Here is a 17,184-nt window from a genome sequence, read left to right on the forward strand (position 1 = left end):
ATGTTCCCACCTTGATGATACTGAACTGAATCTCTGACCCTGTAAGCCAGCCCTAATTAAATGTTGTCCTTATAAGAGTTGCCTTGGTCATGGTGTCTGTTCACAGCAGCAAAACCCTACTAAGATTCTGCTTCTGGGCTTTATTACTCCTTTACATCTTTTCTCATTTTCTTCCCATTCCATTTTGATGACGGACCACAGAGAGTGACATGGCAGATAACTTCAACCACCTACCTATATGGATGTTCTCAGCAGCATGAAGAAGACCACGTACTGTGAATGTTACCCTATGGTGGACTCCCTCCCTCCCAACCTGTGGCATCCTGGAGGTTTTAAGGACCCCATGGAAAGATCCTGTTTTCTAATTTCTAGTAGAGAGGGTAAAAGACGAGCAAGATCAAAACTGCATGTGATAGCACATGCCTGTAATTCCTACACTGGTAGAAGTGAGGTGGGAGGATAGATGAGAGTGAAAGGCCAACCCTGGGCTACACAGTGCTCAAAACAAGCAAGCAAACAAACAAACAAACAAACAAAAAAACCAAAATCATTGTTCCAAGATCTTTGTATTAAGTGGTCACATGTCATCTAAACATTTTCACCAGTGGCTGCTTGACTGCTTCTATATTTATTGAAAGAGTCTTTACCTCATTTGTTCCCTTTCAATTAAGGAACTGTTTCTGAAAATATGCTTGCAAAACCCAGGGAAGGAAAGCGTTCCTGGCCTTTCATCCCCTCACTTCATTCTACCCACTGAAGTAGCATATTATGTCTTATTTGTTTCCTGTAAGAGTCCTGCCCTTTTACCAATGGCCCTAAGAATTTTTCTCAAGGGCTAGAGGTGTAGCTGAGATGGCAAAGTGCATGCACAGGGTGCTAGGTTCAATACCCAGCACTCATGGCTGTGCACACTATAGTGGAAGCACTTGGAAAATAGTGACAGGACAATCAGAAGTTGAAGGTCATCCATGACCACATAGTGAGTCCAAAGCCAGTCTGGGCTAGAGAGCTCATCAGGTAAAGGTGAAAAACACCTGATTCAGGTTCAACTTCTGGGACCTACATGACAGTAGACGAGAACCAACTCTACAAGCTGTCCTCCAACAAATGCATATTAAACAAATATAGATGTACTTCTTAAAAAGATGTGGTCCCAGAGGCTCACAGAGACTGAACCACCAATCAAAGAGCATGCATGGACTGGATCTAGGCCCTCTACACATGTGTAGTTTGTTCTTTATGGAGTTCTCTTAACAATTAGAGCAGGGGCTGTCTCTGACTCTGTTCCCTGCCTTTGGATCTCCTTTCCCTAGCTGGGCTGCCTTGTCTGACCTCAGTGGGAAAGGATGCATAGTCCTGTTGTGACTTGATGTGCCAAGGCAGGTTGGTACCATGGGGGACGTTTCCATCTCTGAGTAGAAGGACAGGAGGAGAATGGGGAGAGAAGATGTATAAGGCTGGTACTGGAAGGAGAGGAGGGAGGGGCTGCGATCTGGATGTAAAGTGAATAAACGAGTAAATTAATAAAAAAATGTGGTCCCCTGAAGACTCCCTTTTTTTTTTTTTGGGTTTTCAACAGGATTTCTCTGTAGAACCCTGGTGGTCCTGGAACTCACTCTGTAGACCAGGCTGGCCTCAAACTCAGAAATCTGCCTGCCTCTGCCTCCCAAGTGCTGGGATTAAAGGCATGTACCACCATTGCCTGGCAAGAAATTTTAATTGTTTCATTAAAATAATGTTTTATACAAGATTCCACGGTGTAGCCCAGGCTGCTGATAGACTTGTACACTTATTTCCGTCCCCTCCATGTAAGGACTGCAGGGATATGTCACCAGGAGTCCAAATCCCATTCTAGAATCATTTCCATCCATCTTCTGTTGTAAAATGATTTGGCCCATGAGGTTATTTAGAAATGCTACTTAATTTCCAAATAAATTTCTAATAACTTCCAAATAAGGTAATTTTATGGAATATGTAGAGAATGAAAAATTCAGTTGATGTGTGACTAATCAGCACACATTGTCATTATTGCCTGCCCAGGATGGAGTCAATACTCGTATATGCTTTTTGTGAGTTAGAAGAAAATGTGTGCCCTCAACTGCTTGGTACAACTTCGTATTACATCAACTCCACTTGATAAGGTTTGCTTATATTTGCATTCTACTTATATACTTTTAAATTTTCTATAGGTACTATTACCTAATGAATATAATTAAAATCAGTGCTCTATTACTACAATTTATTTGGGTCTTCATCTTTATCTGTTAGTCATCCTTTATTCAAAGATTTCATTACAAACAGGGTGACCACTTTTCAAGTCTCTCCTGGAAGCTGTCAAAATGTCTCCATGGTTAAGAACGTACACTGCTTTTGTAGAGGAGCCAAGTTCCATTCCCAGCACCTGCTCGGAGTAGCCCATGAGTACTTATAGCTGCAGCTGCACAGGATCTGATACCTTACTGTGGATTCTGAAGGTACCGCCCCACACACTTAGCATACACAGACACAGGAACAAAAATAAAATCTGAATCTGTCAAAAATAAAAAGACTCCGAAGTCATTTGATCTTTTGGGGTTCCTTTTGACCGTGCTCTGTATCATGTAAAATCATGGTTGAATTTATCCATTTGTTTCTCTCCCTCACCCACTTCCTTTCCTGGTTTTTTGTATTTTGTTTTTCCTTTCAGTCTTACTATCTTATACAACCACATGTATCTTAGTTAGGATTTTACTGCTGAGAAGAGACACTATGACTAAGGTATAATAAGATCAAAATTTAATTGGGTCTAGCTTATAGGTTCAGAGGTTAAGTCCATTATTATCAAGGTGGGAACACGGCAGCATCCAGGCAGGCATGATACAGGAGGAGCTGAGAGTTCTAAATCTTCATTTGAAGGTTGTTAGCAGAATACTGGCTTCCAGGCAGCTAGGATGAGGGTCTCAATGCCCACAACCTCAGTGACACACCTACTCCAACAAGGCCACACCTACTCTAACAGGACCACACCTAATAGTGTCACTCCTGGGCCAAGCATATACAAACCATCACAACATGTTTCCTAAAAACAAGTCTAGAATATGCTCCACTTGACTCACTCAGTCATCCATTGCCTTATATGAGTAGGCTTTGACCTTGGATTTTCTTGCAGCCTGCATAACCTCAACAGGCAACAAAGTATTTTCCTTCAGTAGATTCAAAGATGGATGTTGAATAACTAACTATCCAAGGACAAATTCCTTGGGTCTTCAACATCTTAGAAGTCAACTCTTACCAGACTGTTCAGTAGAGAAAGACCTCTTGGGTGCTTTGAAAGAAAATAATGGTGGAAAAAATGCATGATAGACTCATATTGCAAGAGTCTTCGTGAATACATATTTGCACAATTTTCAAACTGCTATACTCTAAGTTGTTTTTCTTTAATTATTGTTGTTAAGATTTAAATTCCTTCAATTTTATTTTGTTCAGTCCAGGTGTGTATTTTCAAGGTCCATTCTGTATTTAGGTTCATTAGATTCTTTTAGTATACTATTCTCTGCCCTTAAGCTTGTCTTTTATTTCTTTGACATTTTAAGTATGCTTGTCAATCCTATATGTTATTATTCTGGTATATATGCGGTCTTTGTAAGCTTATTTATGCTGTAATTTGTTTCTACTTTCTTATTTATGTAATCTTTCCCTTTATTTTTCATGAATGCCCACTCATTTTCCTTGGGAAAATATTCCCAAGCATTTTTGTAATACATAGTTTAAACTCACAAGAGGGCTTGCATTTGTTTCTGCCACGGAAGTGCTAGCTTACTAACATGGCATAAGTAAGTTCATAACTTGATTTCTTCTATTGATGTGATGTTTTGAAGCATTATACCTTGTGTAATATTTAAGTCAGGGTAAAAATATCTATCTCCTCAAACATTTGTTATTCTAGGTGGTGAAAACATTCACAGTTCTTTCTTTTAGACTTTTGAATTATAGAGAGCATTTCTGTGATCTACAGTAACCGTCCTGGGCAATGACACTCTTCATCTCCTTCACTCTAACTAACTGTAACTTAGAACTCAGTGATTAACCCCTCAGCATCCCTCCTCCATTCCCAGAAAACCCTGACTCTCTTGGTCTCTGGTAACCACCAATCTACTCTCAACATCTAGGGGCTTCAGATCCGTTTTGACAGCTCAATGGGAATCTGAGCTCCAACTTTGAATGATGGCAGGCTTACCTTCTCTCACCTACATCTGATCTCTTCCTTTTGATTTTTCTCAATGCCAAGGCAACTGTCCTTTTAGGCCTCTGGGAATAGAATGTGGGGCTGCTTTGCACTGCCTTTGACCTGAGCTGGTTATTCTGCTCTTTGAAATCTCGGGTTTTCTAGGAGATGGTTCACTATCCAACTCCTCCTGGACTTAGCTTATGTTTCTTTTGTTCAGTTAAAACCTTAATAGACAAATGTTAAGTAATCCAGTAGCCATGATGGTTAGAGGTCAAAAAAAGATTATCATATTACTCAAAATGGACTGAGTTATAAGTGTGCATGACTTTTAATGATTATTTTTATTTGGAGCCTTCTCGATAACTACATTTTGTGCACGCATGAAGTTGTGCATGCTTGTGTACATATGTATCTGAAGGCCATAAAACAGCTTCTGAGGTTGCTCTGTAGGCATCATCTACAATGTATTGTTGTTGTTGTTGTTGTTGTTGTTGTTGTTTGAGACAGCTTCTCACTGACCCGAAGTATACTAAATATGGTAGGCTTTCAGCCAGAAAGTCCCAGGAATCTATTTCCCCAGTGCTGGGATTACAAACACAAACCACACACCTAACTTTTTTATGTAGATGTTGGGGATCAAATTTAGTTCCTCATGCTTATAAGGCAAACGGTTGAACAGCTAAGCTCTCTACAACATAGAGCTATGTTTTGAAACTTCAAATATGACAACTACCTCTAACATTCAGCTGGGCTAGTCTTTCCTTGAAGTAATGAAAGTTATAAAATCTTAACATCTAAATAAAAAATAACAGAGGTTAAAAGAGTAGCATTTTATCCTGGCATAAAACTACTTACAAAACTTTTAACTAAGTAGTGTTCTTTAGAATAAAAACGGGTCTCCTTAATTTCCCATTACCAGAAACACCTTGTGGGAGGGGTTGACAGGATTCTCTAAGCTCTAGTGTAGCAAACATGCCTCAGGCAGGCCTGACCCTTCTCTCTTATTCCCTCCACCTTGCTAAAAATCGCTAAAAATCGTTAGGTCCCATTCCCAAAGCCAGCCCCCAAGATCTATTCCTTTATTGGTCATTTCCTTTCCCAAGGCTGACTACCAGGGTCTGCCTATCAAAGTGTTGAAGTCTAGCAATCAGAAGTCCTCTTTGGCTCACCTAATTAACATGACCAACTAAAATTAATCACCTTGTGTAGTGTTGTACACTTTTAGTTCTTGCACTCTGGATGCAGAGGCAGTCGGATCTCTGTTAGTTTGAGGATAGCCCCATCTACAAAGTGAGTTCAAGGACAGTCAGGACTGTTACACTGAGAAACCTTGTATCACACCCCCAATAATAAATAAAAAATAATAAAATACATAAACATCTCATCCTAACATGGAGGCTTTCCATTTTACCTTTATAATCTCCATTTGTCTGTGTCTATTCAGAGACAGTCCTCCCCACCCTCACCCCCCACTCTGGGACAAATACTCCTTCCCCTTCTCCCTTGTCTCCTCTCCATCTCCATTTTTCCTGTGTCCTTCTCCATTTCCCTCTATCTCCTGTATTTGTCCCTTATCTGTCCCTCTGGGACACAAATAAAATTCTTTGTTCTGAGAACTTGGTCTTGAGGTTCCCTACAGGAATGACAGTGGTAATCAACCACAAATTAGTGGTTATCATTTGTTTGCTTATTTGTTTGTTTGTTATTTTAATCAAAAAAGGAGTGTCTTTATTCTCATCAAATTAAATTTAGATTTGTCCTTTAGTACATACCATTTGGGCATAATGCTTTTTCATTTTGGATTTATTGGTGTCGGCTTACTAAGTATTTATTAACTAGTAGGGAAGCTGAACATGGCTGAAGGTAACTGTCCCAGGGCCCTATCATACATTCAGAACCAAGATTGGTGACACAATGGAAGTATCAGTATAAAAAGCCTTCTTCAAAGAAATTCAACAACATAACATGCATCCAGCTCACTGCCGAGGTCTATGTATGTCAAATTCCCTGAATCTTGACCCCAGTATGGCAAATCCACACTCAGGAAAAGCTTTGGAGTTGAAACATGAGAGTTATAGGTTAGATATATGACTGGAAAATGGGGTCGTATACCAGACAGAACAGAAAATAAGAATTGTAAATAGTTAGCCATTAGCTTCTGTACTAGTATGGACTGCAGAAGCCTCAACTGTCACAGTTGTGGGAGGTGATTTTGGTGAACAGTTAACAAGGGGGACATATTTAAGTGAATGGGAAACGTAAGTCATTATAGCCTCTATATCACAGCATATACAGAACCTTGGGCATATTCAATGACGCAGAATACATGGGTTTCTGGTTCCCTTGCCACTCACTAACTTGATTCTTGATTGCATGTTTTTAAGTTTCTATACTCCCTGACCTTTCTCCATAAGAAAAACCATACATACTGTCACTGGTAATGGTAAATAATTACAGTTCCACTTAGCATACAAATTACAATTTTACTTTTGTCAAGTATGAAGATGTTTTAGAAAGATCTAGAGTTCACAGTACAGAGCTTTGTGAAATATAGTGCCTATGAGCATTTTCTTATGATACACAGAAGCCACGGTGCTGCCCTGAAGCACAGAGCCATTGTTCGCATACAGTGTGCTGACCCTGGGCTTATCTGACAAAGAATCCTGGATGAGTAGTACCTGTCGAGAGAGAATCACTCATTACTACAGTGTCCAGGAAAAGCTAGTTCGTGTTATTTCCCTCCCCACCAATTCTGGGGTAAGTGCATACTTTCAGAAACCAGTAAGCTAAAAATCTGCAGTACATCTGAAAGGTACTAATGCTCTAACAGCATCTATACACTAAACTGGACTAGCTGTTAACATTAGTCAAATTCCTCCATAGAGACCTTCAGCAGTTTGATAATGCAGGTATCCCTGGAGAAGAAATTTGCGTCCCATAAACACTTATCTAACTCCTGAGTAGCCAGTAGTTCCTGTCTGTGAGTGTGCCGCTGACTGAGCCTATAGCAAGGAGAGAGAATCCCAGGACAAGATGACTAAAAGACAGTCAGTCAGTTAGCCTAACCCGAGAGTCAAGAAGCTATCCATCTTCACTGCTTAAGGACTCCATATCTGAAAGTGCAGGAGTTTGGAGGCACCACTGCCTGGGCCTGTTATTGATCCCTAGGATTAGCACACCTGGCTTTGCTAATCAGTAAACAAGTAAGATGTCAGGTTTCCAAGTAATCTGGATGTAGTTCACAGGGTGGGGGTGGGGGTGGGGGTGGGGGTGGGGGTGGAGGATGACAAAGATAGGAACCAAAGGAAAACAACCAATCACTGAAGCACCGGTTATCTTTATTGATCTCTTGCATCAGAATGAAGCTTCAGATTATTTTTTTTTTATTTTTCCCTTTAATTTTTGTTTTCCTTTTAAGCTCCAATGACTTTGTTTCCAGTTTGCTATATAGCAACATTGAAGCTTGGGTCTCAAGCAGAAAGCACAAGACTCTATTGAGCTGAGAGAGGTCAGTCACTGTGGTTAAATAAGCCTTATCTGGAAGAAACTTGTTAAAACTTGAAAAATAGAGAACCAGATCTTTAACAAGTTTTTAACAACTTCACAGTGATATTTGCATTCTCTTTGTGCTGGCTATTGACACAAGCTAGAATTATCTGAAAGGAAGGAACCTCAATTAAAACAAAAACAAAAACAAAAACAAAAAAAAAAACAAAAAACAACCAAAAATGTCACTATAAGATCTGGCTGTAGGGTGTTTTCTTAATTAGTCATTGATACAGTAGGTCCCAGACCATTGGGGAGGTGCCATCCTTGGGCTGGTGGTCCTGGGTTCTGTAAAAAAGCAGACTGAGCAAGCCATGGTGAGCAAGCCAGAAAACAACATCCCTCCCATGGCCTCTGCATCAGCTCCTGCCTCCAGGTTTCTTCTCTCTCTGAGTTCCTATCCTCACTTCCTCTGATGATGAACAGCAATATTATGGAAGGGTAAGCTGAATAAACTCTATCTTCCCCAACTTATTTTCATCCTGGTGTTTCATCTCAGCAATACTTTAAAAGCAGACACTGTGGATGAGCTTCTGTAGGGGAGCTCTGTCTTAACTAAGAAGTCAGTGGAATATATATCTGAATAAGAATGGGTAGTTCGCTAGCTGGAGCAATAATTCGTCTCATTCCAGACATAGGTATACTTCTGGAATTAATAAAATATATGTGTATTATTTATTATATTATTTATATAACTGTATATATAAATAATATATAAATATATAACTGCATACATAAATAATACATTATAAATATTATCATATATCTTATATATTTTAAATTTTATTATAAAAATAATCTAAGGACAAAGTGAGAATATGTTGACTAAATAAACCTAAAAGTCCAAGGGATTTTACATCCACTTGAGAGCTTCCATGTTGTAGAAGGACAGATGCTAGCTGCATGATTTTTATTCATTGGATGAACATTGTAGCTCTTATTTAAAATCCTGCAAGATAGACCTAGCATTTCTTTTGTATATAGAATAAGAGGTGTATCCATCCAAAGACATTTAATCAGGTTGTCTTACATCTTAAAAAAGGGTTTAAAAAAAGAAATCGATTACTTTCACATTTGATATGTTTTTTATTTATCTTATATAAATGAAGATGTAAAATAAACTAATAATGAAACTACATAAATATATGTCAGGCTGTAGATAACTCTATATAATAGCAAACGTTGGTCTCCTTTGCTGAAACTTATTATTACATATTATTTACTTTTTCAAGAATTTCATACATGAATACTGTATTTACATCATGTCTTCCCCCACTCTCTGCAACCCAACTTTTCCCATATCCCTCAGTCCCTCTCAAATCCATGATCTCTTCTCCTATAATTATTAGTTATATACCCACAGGTATCCTGCTGAGTGTGCTTGGTTCTGATGACCATGTGCTTAGGGCTGACCACCTGGACAATCTATAAGCAGGCTTATGCCTAGGGAAAAAATGGATTCTTCTTTTCTCAGAAGCCATTGATTGGCTGTAGCTCTTCACGAGAGGCGGGACTTTGTGACTGATATGTTAATTGCAAAGAGAAAGAATTAAGGTGGGCAGTGGTGGTACACACTTCTAAGCCCAGCACTTGAGAGGCAGAGGCAGGCAGATTTCTGAGTTCGAGGTCAGCCTGGTCTACAGAGTGAGTTCCAGGACAGCCAGGGATACACAGAGAAAACTTGTCTCAGAAAAAAATAAAAATAAAAACCAGCCACACCCTTCAGAAAGAAATGATTCCACCTCGGTGAATGAGCAGGCTCAGATTTGAATCTCAGATTTGAATCTCAGTTTCTCAACTTGCCAAACAGGTCACATCTTCAGACCACACCTTCTGTTCTAGCCCAGTGCCTGCCACACCTCTGCACAGCAATCTTAGCCTTCTTCATCTAACTATGCTGTCTTGTCCAATAGAACTTACCATCCATACTTTTCATTTAGAGTCTGTCTGTCTGTCCCCTAAGAAGCCTTGTATGTTGTTTTTTTTTTATATTTGTTTGAAGTTTTATTTCATAGATTATTAGTTTACTAGACATGTGTGTTTTTGTGAGCACATGGGCATGCAGTACAGGTATACACATGCCACATCACTTGTGGGGTCAGAGGAAAACTTTTAGTGGTTGGTTCTCTCCTTCCATTGAGACCCAGGATCCAACTCAGGTCATAAGGCTTGTGTGGCAAGTGTTTTCCTCTCTAACTAGCCTACTTGTGTTTCCAAGGATCTGTGAAAGAATTTGTAGTTGTAGCTAAATTCAATGAAAATTTCCAAAATATTATGATTATTATTAAACTTAACATATTTGATACAGTTTCTTAGGCTATTGGTTTAAATGTTGCAGATAATTCAATGGTTTTCACTTTAGAAGATATACTTTAAAATAAAACTATCATATATTAGCATTTGAGAACAAAAAATCCATTTGCTTCAGAGACTTCAGTCACTTAAACCTGTGCAGGTATGTGCTTAGTGAATGAAGACGGTTCCATACAGTTCTCCCTCCCTGACCCCTGCAGGGGCTTCTAAGAGCCTGCCTTCTAGCTGGAAGGACAGCCGGACAAATCTACATCAATATGAATGATCAAGGCCATCTGTCCTCATTACTCTCAATAGCGCAAAAAGCCCCTTAGAAGTAAGAACCTGCTGTCTGGCCATGATATTATATTGGCCCCTGGTGACTTTAAAAATGTAGAAGCCTCAGCTCTCTAAACTACTGATATATCTACATTTTTACATAAGGTTTTTGTTCAGTTTTGGAATATAAATGTGACCCACATGAATCCCCTCAACACCACCTCAGTGAAATTGTCACTCGTGTAGCTTTCCATGTTAGTTCAAGGAGATATGGATACTTACTTCTGACCCTGGAGGATCCTTGGGGTTATAGATCAAGAGCTTCATGGGGTTCGGATGGCATCCTGCCAAAATATCTCCCGTGGCTGGATCAACAGTCAAGTTATCCACTAAGGTGCCCAGCTGAATTACCTTCAACAAATATGAAGTAGTAAGGACATTATTTCAATGTTCGTCTCTGCCCTCCCTGCTTCTGGCCAGCTCTTCTCAGCACTGGACTCTAGTATTTATTTCTTGGGGCTTTGTGATTGCCCTCTAAAAGTGTAAATAGATGTGAATCCTTAAAAGCATCCCTGGGTCAAGTATGTGATGAATGTGTGGGACCTTGTTGACTGGGGTACTCTTACCTTCACTGGAGTTAAATCCCAATGATCATGTTTTTTCATTATGTGAATGTTCTTAGCTGTTACATCAGCTACATAGACATACCTGCAAAGTAACACTTACACTTAAGCAAGTCTTAATGAAATATGACACTGTGCCTTACATAAAAAGTCATACTAGCTTGTGGAATCACTGTGATGTCTCTCTATAACACTATAAAAGTAGATAACGGAGTGGTATTTTTAATATTATTGAAAGGTTTTATAGGCTTCTGATGTGAAAGGTGACCAGGAAGTGACAATTAGCCCTGCAGATGGCATACAGGCTCAATGTCATTGCTGAGCAGACTGAGGAAAGAGCATTGTTCCAAGGACAGAGTTCACATTTCCAAAATTAGTACTTGGGAAAACCATGGGGTGACCATGGAACTTAACCACACTCGTGTTTCTAAAACACAAAGAATGCTCAGAGGCCATTTCTTTCTATAGGTGTTCTTTGAGAATGGCCCCACTGTAGCTTTGGCTGTTCTGGAACTGACTATGTAGAACAGACTGGCCTCAGAATCACAAGTACTCTCCTGCTTCTGCCTCCTAAGTTCTGGCATTAAAGACATGCACCACTACATCCAGCCAAAAGGTATGTTCTACAAGGATCATCTCTGCTCATGATCTCAAATCTAAATGTTGTTATTCAAAGTGTATCTCCGTTTTGAAAGCCTTTACTTCTTAATCATTTGCCAAGAATCATTTGCTCCTAAAATGTCATGCTTTCTTAAAAACAAGCATGGAATAATCATAAGTCCAGCAACTCTACCATCACATGTCAAAGGTGGGCTTCTCTCTCTAATAAAAGCTTTTGGTCAGCCCGACCTTATTCCAGATTAATATTTGGGCTCATAAAGTACAGAGATATGGAATACTTATCCTGCTTGCAGAAAGAGTGTTGGGAAGGAGTATATCTAGTTATGTAAGAATTTGGAACAAAAGCTGTATTTTTGGGTCTTTCTCTTTCTACTGGAGGGGACTTGAAACTCAAGAAAACAAAGACCATTCAGGGTCACAAATTTAGTATGAACTGTGCGCACACCTGAGCCCTTTACTCACATACTGACTATTTGAACCTAAGGGATCTCTTAAGGCAAGGAGCTCTTCAAAGTATCAAGGGAAATGGCAGAAAATAAGTAAAAATCCATACTTCTGGTCTAGTGAGACTGTGATTCCATTGGCAGAACCAAATCCTTGGGCTACGACTTTGACCTCTTTTGGGCTGTAGAAAAGAACGGAAGTCCAGTGAAGGTCCAAGATCATCTCCAGAAGTACCAAGAAATAAGTGGTAAAGTAGTGGTCTCTTGTGGCATAGAACTGCTCTGGCCCAAGAACCACAATGTCATTCACACTAGAAAAAAAAAAGCAAGAAACCCATTAGATATTTTAATGTCTAGATTATTGACAAAGCTACTAATATCTATCTAGATAAATGCATTCATCCATTTTAAATGGTAGAATTGAATTAAGATGAATTAACTAATCCCATAAAGGGTTCAGATTTTGCTTCCATGTATTTTCTTCTATTTATGATTTAAAGTAAAAAGTGAATATGTATATTAACAAATTCTAGACTTGTAGATGTCAATGATAGTTTTCTGTGACACATATAGTATCTTTGTTTTTTCCTCTAGGATTAGGGTTAATTTTAAAAGCTAAGCACTGTCATATGACTTATTTTGACCAAAAAAGACATGGCTTCTTTTCTTTGTGTGTATTTGTATGCATATTCATATGTGTGCCAGGGGAGAGCAGGTCAGAGGTCAACTTCAGGTATAGTTCCTCAAGTTCCATCTACCTTGATCCTTGAGGTTGCTTGTTGGCCTGGGACTTCCCATGTAGACTAGGCTGGTTGACCCATAAGCCCCAAGGATTTCCCTATCTCTGTCTCCCCGTCACTGAGATTACAAACACTTGTTACCATGTCTATCCATTTTTTTGTACTTGCGTTCTGAGGATCAAACATGAGTCCTCATGCTTGTAAAATAAGAACTTTACTGACTGAGCCATCTCCCCAGACCTTGTGGGGTTTTTTTTTTTTTTTTTTTTTTTTTTTTTTAATGAAAGAGCTGGAGAACCAACGAGTGATCTATTGTCTTTTCATAGCAACCATTTTTTTCTGAGGGTATACTATTCTGTCCTCCTAGGACCCTAAGTGAGGACAATGGGACACTAGATCCCTTGATCACTATGTGCAACGTGAGTGAGGAAATCAAAGAAAACTACCCAGCTTTGAGCCATAGGCATTCCTTCCTGTCATTATCTTGTAACCAACTCTACCCTGGCATTTACATTTTCTCTAAACAAGTAGGATAATTTTCTTTTTTCTGTTCTTTTTTTTTAACAAAAGCTTTGAATTTATAACACAAGCAATGTTGTGAAGGCATACCTATTTTAGGAAGGAAAGTATGAAAATAGAACTTGAAAATTAAAAAGAAAGATGAAAGATTTTTATTTATTATTTTTGTGTGTGTTTGTGTGTTTGTGCATTTGTGCTTGAACACAAACATGCATGCATGTGCACATGTGCACATTCATGAGGCTCTCCAGGACATCTGCAATAGTGCATGTGCAGCAGTCAGAGGACAGACTGCAGGAGTCTGTTCTTGTCCTTCTACCATGTATGTCCCAGAGATCCAACTCAGGTTGTCATGCTTGCTGGCAACCCTCTGTACCTACTAAGCCATCTCAAGAGCCCAAAGGGTTTGCTGTTTGTTTTGTTTTGTTTTGTTTTGTTTTGTTTTATACAAATGAAATTTAGGAAAAGGAAGTTTGGATGAATCAGAAAATGTTTTGCAGTTTTGTGCAGTTTTCCCTATTGCTAGCCTATCCATCCTTTGTGACTTGGCCTGAGTGCCCTCTCTGCCAAAAGACCTTGAATGACATAATAAATTACATTCAAGTCTTGCCTGGCACCCCGTATTAAGTTGCCTCACAGTTTCCTCCTGTGAGGCTTTGTTTTGCCCTCTGTACTTGTTGATCAATGTGTGTGTTACAGCCCTTCTCAAACTCCTACTTAGATCCTGAAGCCTTATTGGGCTCTTTCCACTATCAAGTAGGAGCAAATTCAACCAGTTATGGGGAGGGTTCCCACAGGTGTCACTTCACAAAAGGTTACAGCTATGACCTCTTGCCTCTCACTGCAGACTTGCCAGCTGTCAAAGCACAGGATAGTACCGGGTTTGACTCGCACATACATAAGTAGACAAGGCAAGAGTGAGAAGTTCCTTGGGGCACCTTTGACTAAGGAGAAATGAGGTTGCAGGATAAATTCTTCTGTCTTTCTTATCTTGGTCAGATCATTGTGAAACAAGGCTTTTATTGTCTCTGTGAGGGAACTTCCTGATTTCAAGTGGTGTCAACTGCACTAAGTAAGGGGTAACTTGAAGGGGCATCTCTACGTCTTCCTCATATATGTTTCCTGGGCCTGTCATCAACTAGTGGGATTAATAAACAATAGTTATTCTAAAACAGTTCAACAGAGTAAGCATATGGAATTAGGAAGTTAGCAGAGCCATGATCTCACTGAAGTTTCTGTGAAGTGATCTGTTCATGACTTTTCCACAATCAGGTAACATTCCTGACCTATAGATCTCTCACTCCAGGGTTGGGAGAGTAGTCATCATTGTATTCATCACTTTTCTGTATTTGTCTGCCTTCTTACTGATTAAGGATATGTAAGTAATACATAAGGCTACAATAAAGCTTCATGTTTAATTAGGTATTTCTAAGCAAGATCATAGTCTGAGGTATGTGTAGAAGAAATTCAAACATAGGTTTTAATATAAAATTTTAGAAAAGTGAAATTTGGATGACTTGGGAAATATTTTGCAGTTTTGTAGGACATCATTCAACTCATGACAATCCCCGTTCTTTATTTTCCATTCCATAGAAATCCTGTGAGGTTTAAAACCTACTAATGTTCTTACTTCATAAGAGAGAAAAAAACTCTCTTACCACTTAGACCCTGAAACTGACCATCCACTAAAGAATATTAATCTTCTAAATTCCACACTAATGATATTGCCATTGCAAGTTAAGAGTTCAACTTTGGTGGACCTGGGCTTATGTGATGATTATGTCAATCACAAATTGACTCAGGCCACCAACCTGACCCACAACTTCTATAAGCTCAGCTTACTTATGCTTGTTACTGAATTCTATGTGAAAATAAGTTAAATAAACTATTTTGACTTGGCACACAGTCAACATACTTAAGGTAATTTTTATAACTTCCTACTAGTTGCTTTTATTTATTTTTATTTATTTAATTTTTTTATCAATTTCTTCTTTAGAGAATTGGATATAAAGAAATAACCCATCTGGAGGTTGATTATAATACCCAGTGGGTAAGACTCAAGGAACACAGCCTACCACGATGGTTAGCAGAGGGAGTAGGTGTTTAAAGAGAGCACAGTATTGAGTTGCCATGGCAGAGAGGTTGGGATTGGAGCTGGGAATCTAATTGAGCACCTTTAGAGGATTAAAGAGCTTTCAAAAAGTTGGAAAATATAGAGACATTCAATACCGAACACAGCAATTTCTACTGAGGTGCTGGGCAGTCCCACCATGGGAGGCTTTAGAAAGCTTTAGAGAAAAAAAAAAATTGCTTGCAAAACAAAAGCTGAAGAATGCCTGCTGAAGCGAAGAAAGCAAAGCACACAGCAGAGGTGGCAAAGAAATAGGCGTACACGTGGTTTTAACTCCATACCTCTTGAGAAGTTCGTGTTTTATAGTTTTCAGGTGGATGAGAGAGTGTCGTTGTTCTTCAAATTTAAATACCTCCACAGTGGAGTCCATGTTGGGGTGATTCACGACATAAAGATAGACAGTGTTGTCTAAATGGGAGGGGAAGGGAAAGGTATAATTTCAGAGGAAGGTACCATTTCCAAGAAGTTTAAGTGAGCTTCTTGCAACTGTTTTTAGGCATCTTTAAAAATCTGATCATCTCCCAAGGCTTTGGTTTTGTCTTGAGATGTGGTCTCGCTATGTTCCCACATCTTGAACTTCAAGGCTCCCGTTTGTGAGGGATTGGGGCTATATAGGCTGGTACTACTGTGCAACGGCTGCTTTTAGGGACCTTGCCTGTCTGTCAGGTCATTAACACCAATGCTAGATGATTCTGGTTTTCTGGAGAGATTGAAACTCCAATAGGGGGTATCCCAGCAATTATATCAACACAGCAATTTTACCAAGCAATGGTACAAAGCGTAGTAGGTGTTTGTGCAATGGTATCCACAGCCTTTCTAACACAACCTCTCTCAAGAGAAGAGACAGAACTTCAGGGGTAGGTAAACATGAATATCATTTCCCTGGATGGCTTGTCAGTGAAAAAATAATCCCTGCTGAGAAATTTTGGGGTGTGTCACAAAGGTCTACATTTTGACAAAAGTTCAAAAAAACCTCAGGGCATGTGAGTGCTTTAAAATAAACTCTTTCCCAGCTGGACAATGAACTTCTAACACAAGTCAAATACCTGAATTGAGTAACTACATTTGCTGAACTCAGTGGACTTGTAAAGTAAACACATCAATGGAAAGAAGCTGGTTAATCCAGGCCACAGTCAACCTCAAGAATGTTCCCAACTATCTGTTGTCACTCTGGAATGTAAAGTGCTGCGAAGAGGATCGAGGGTAGTGGCCTTCACTGAAGGTGAAGGTGGAGGTCTGAAGTTTTGAGGGACTGGTCTGGTCCTGTCCTCTCACCGTGAAATTTGTTCTGTACCTGTTGTTCCTGTTCGCTACCTCCGTGTAATGACCAAACATGTAATGGAGCAGGTCTGAGGCGTGCCATTCAAAATGTACTCAGCTACATATTAAGAAATAACCCATCTCACTCACTAGGCTGGCCTCGAGGTTGACCATATTAAGCTGTTCCATGCAAATTAGGTGGAAGAGATGCTTTATGAAGATAATTTTTGTTCTACAGTTCTCTGAGTGACATTTTAGTCTGGTGAATTAGTCCCTTAAGGAATAAATAAATAAAGTGGGCTGCCAATCATAGTATATTCAATGCCTGGAAGCCTAAGTGTATGGTTGGCAGTTAATCCCTAAGCTGATCTTAGAATATTCAGCTCCTTCTAAGGGGCTGCAAACCCCTCAGCTCCATTGATCCTTTCTCTAACTCCTTCACTGAGGACCCTGTGGTCAGTTCAATGGATGGCTGTGAGCCTCTACATCTGTATTAGTCAGGTACTGTCAGAGCCTCTCAGGA

The 17,184-nt window shown here is 39.4% G+C and overlaps 1 protein-coding gene across 2 annotated transcripts in view; it reads right to left on the bottom strand.

Annotated features, from left to right (window-relative positions):
• Positions 1-6,670: 6,670 nt before the first annotated feature.
• Positions 6,671-17,184, bottom strand: part of Pon3 (paraoxonase 3) — a 28,148-nt gene continuing 17,634 nt past the window's right edge. The window contains exons 5-9 of one of the 2 annotated variants that reach the window (XM_031381124.1): positions 15,683-15,809; positions 12,122-12,322; positions 10,951-11,032; positions 10,607-10,735; positions 6,671-6,885 (exon numbers count right to left, since the gene is read on the bottom strand). In XM_031381124.1, coding sequence (XP_031236984.1) covers positions 6,727-6,885; positions 10,607-10,735; positions 10,951-11,032; positions 12,122-12,322; positions 15,683-15,809 — 698 coding nt within the window. In that variant the 3' untranslated portion in view covers positions 6,671-6,726. Of the gene's footprint in view, positions 6,886-7,945; positions 8,057-10,606; positions 10,736-10,950; positions 11,033-12,121; positions 12,323-15,682; positions 15,810-17,184 lie in introns of those variants that run through there. The other variant, XM_031381125.1, reaches the window with a different exon arrangement.

This window comes from Mastomys coucha, unplaced genomic scaffold (genome assembly GCF_008632895.1).
Source record: "Mastomys coucha isolate ucsf_1 unplaced genomic scaffold, UCSF_Mcou_1 pScaffold20, whole genome shotgun sequence".
Lineage (NCBI taxonomy): Eukaryota > Metazoa > Chordata > Mammalia > Rodentia > Muridae > Mastomys > Mastomys coucha.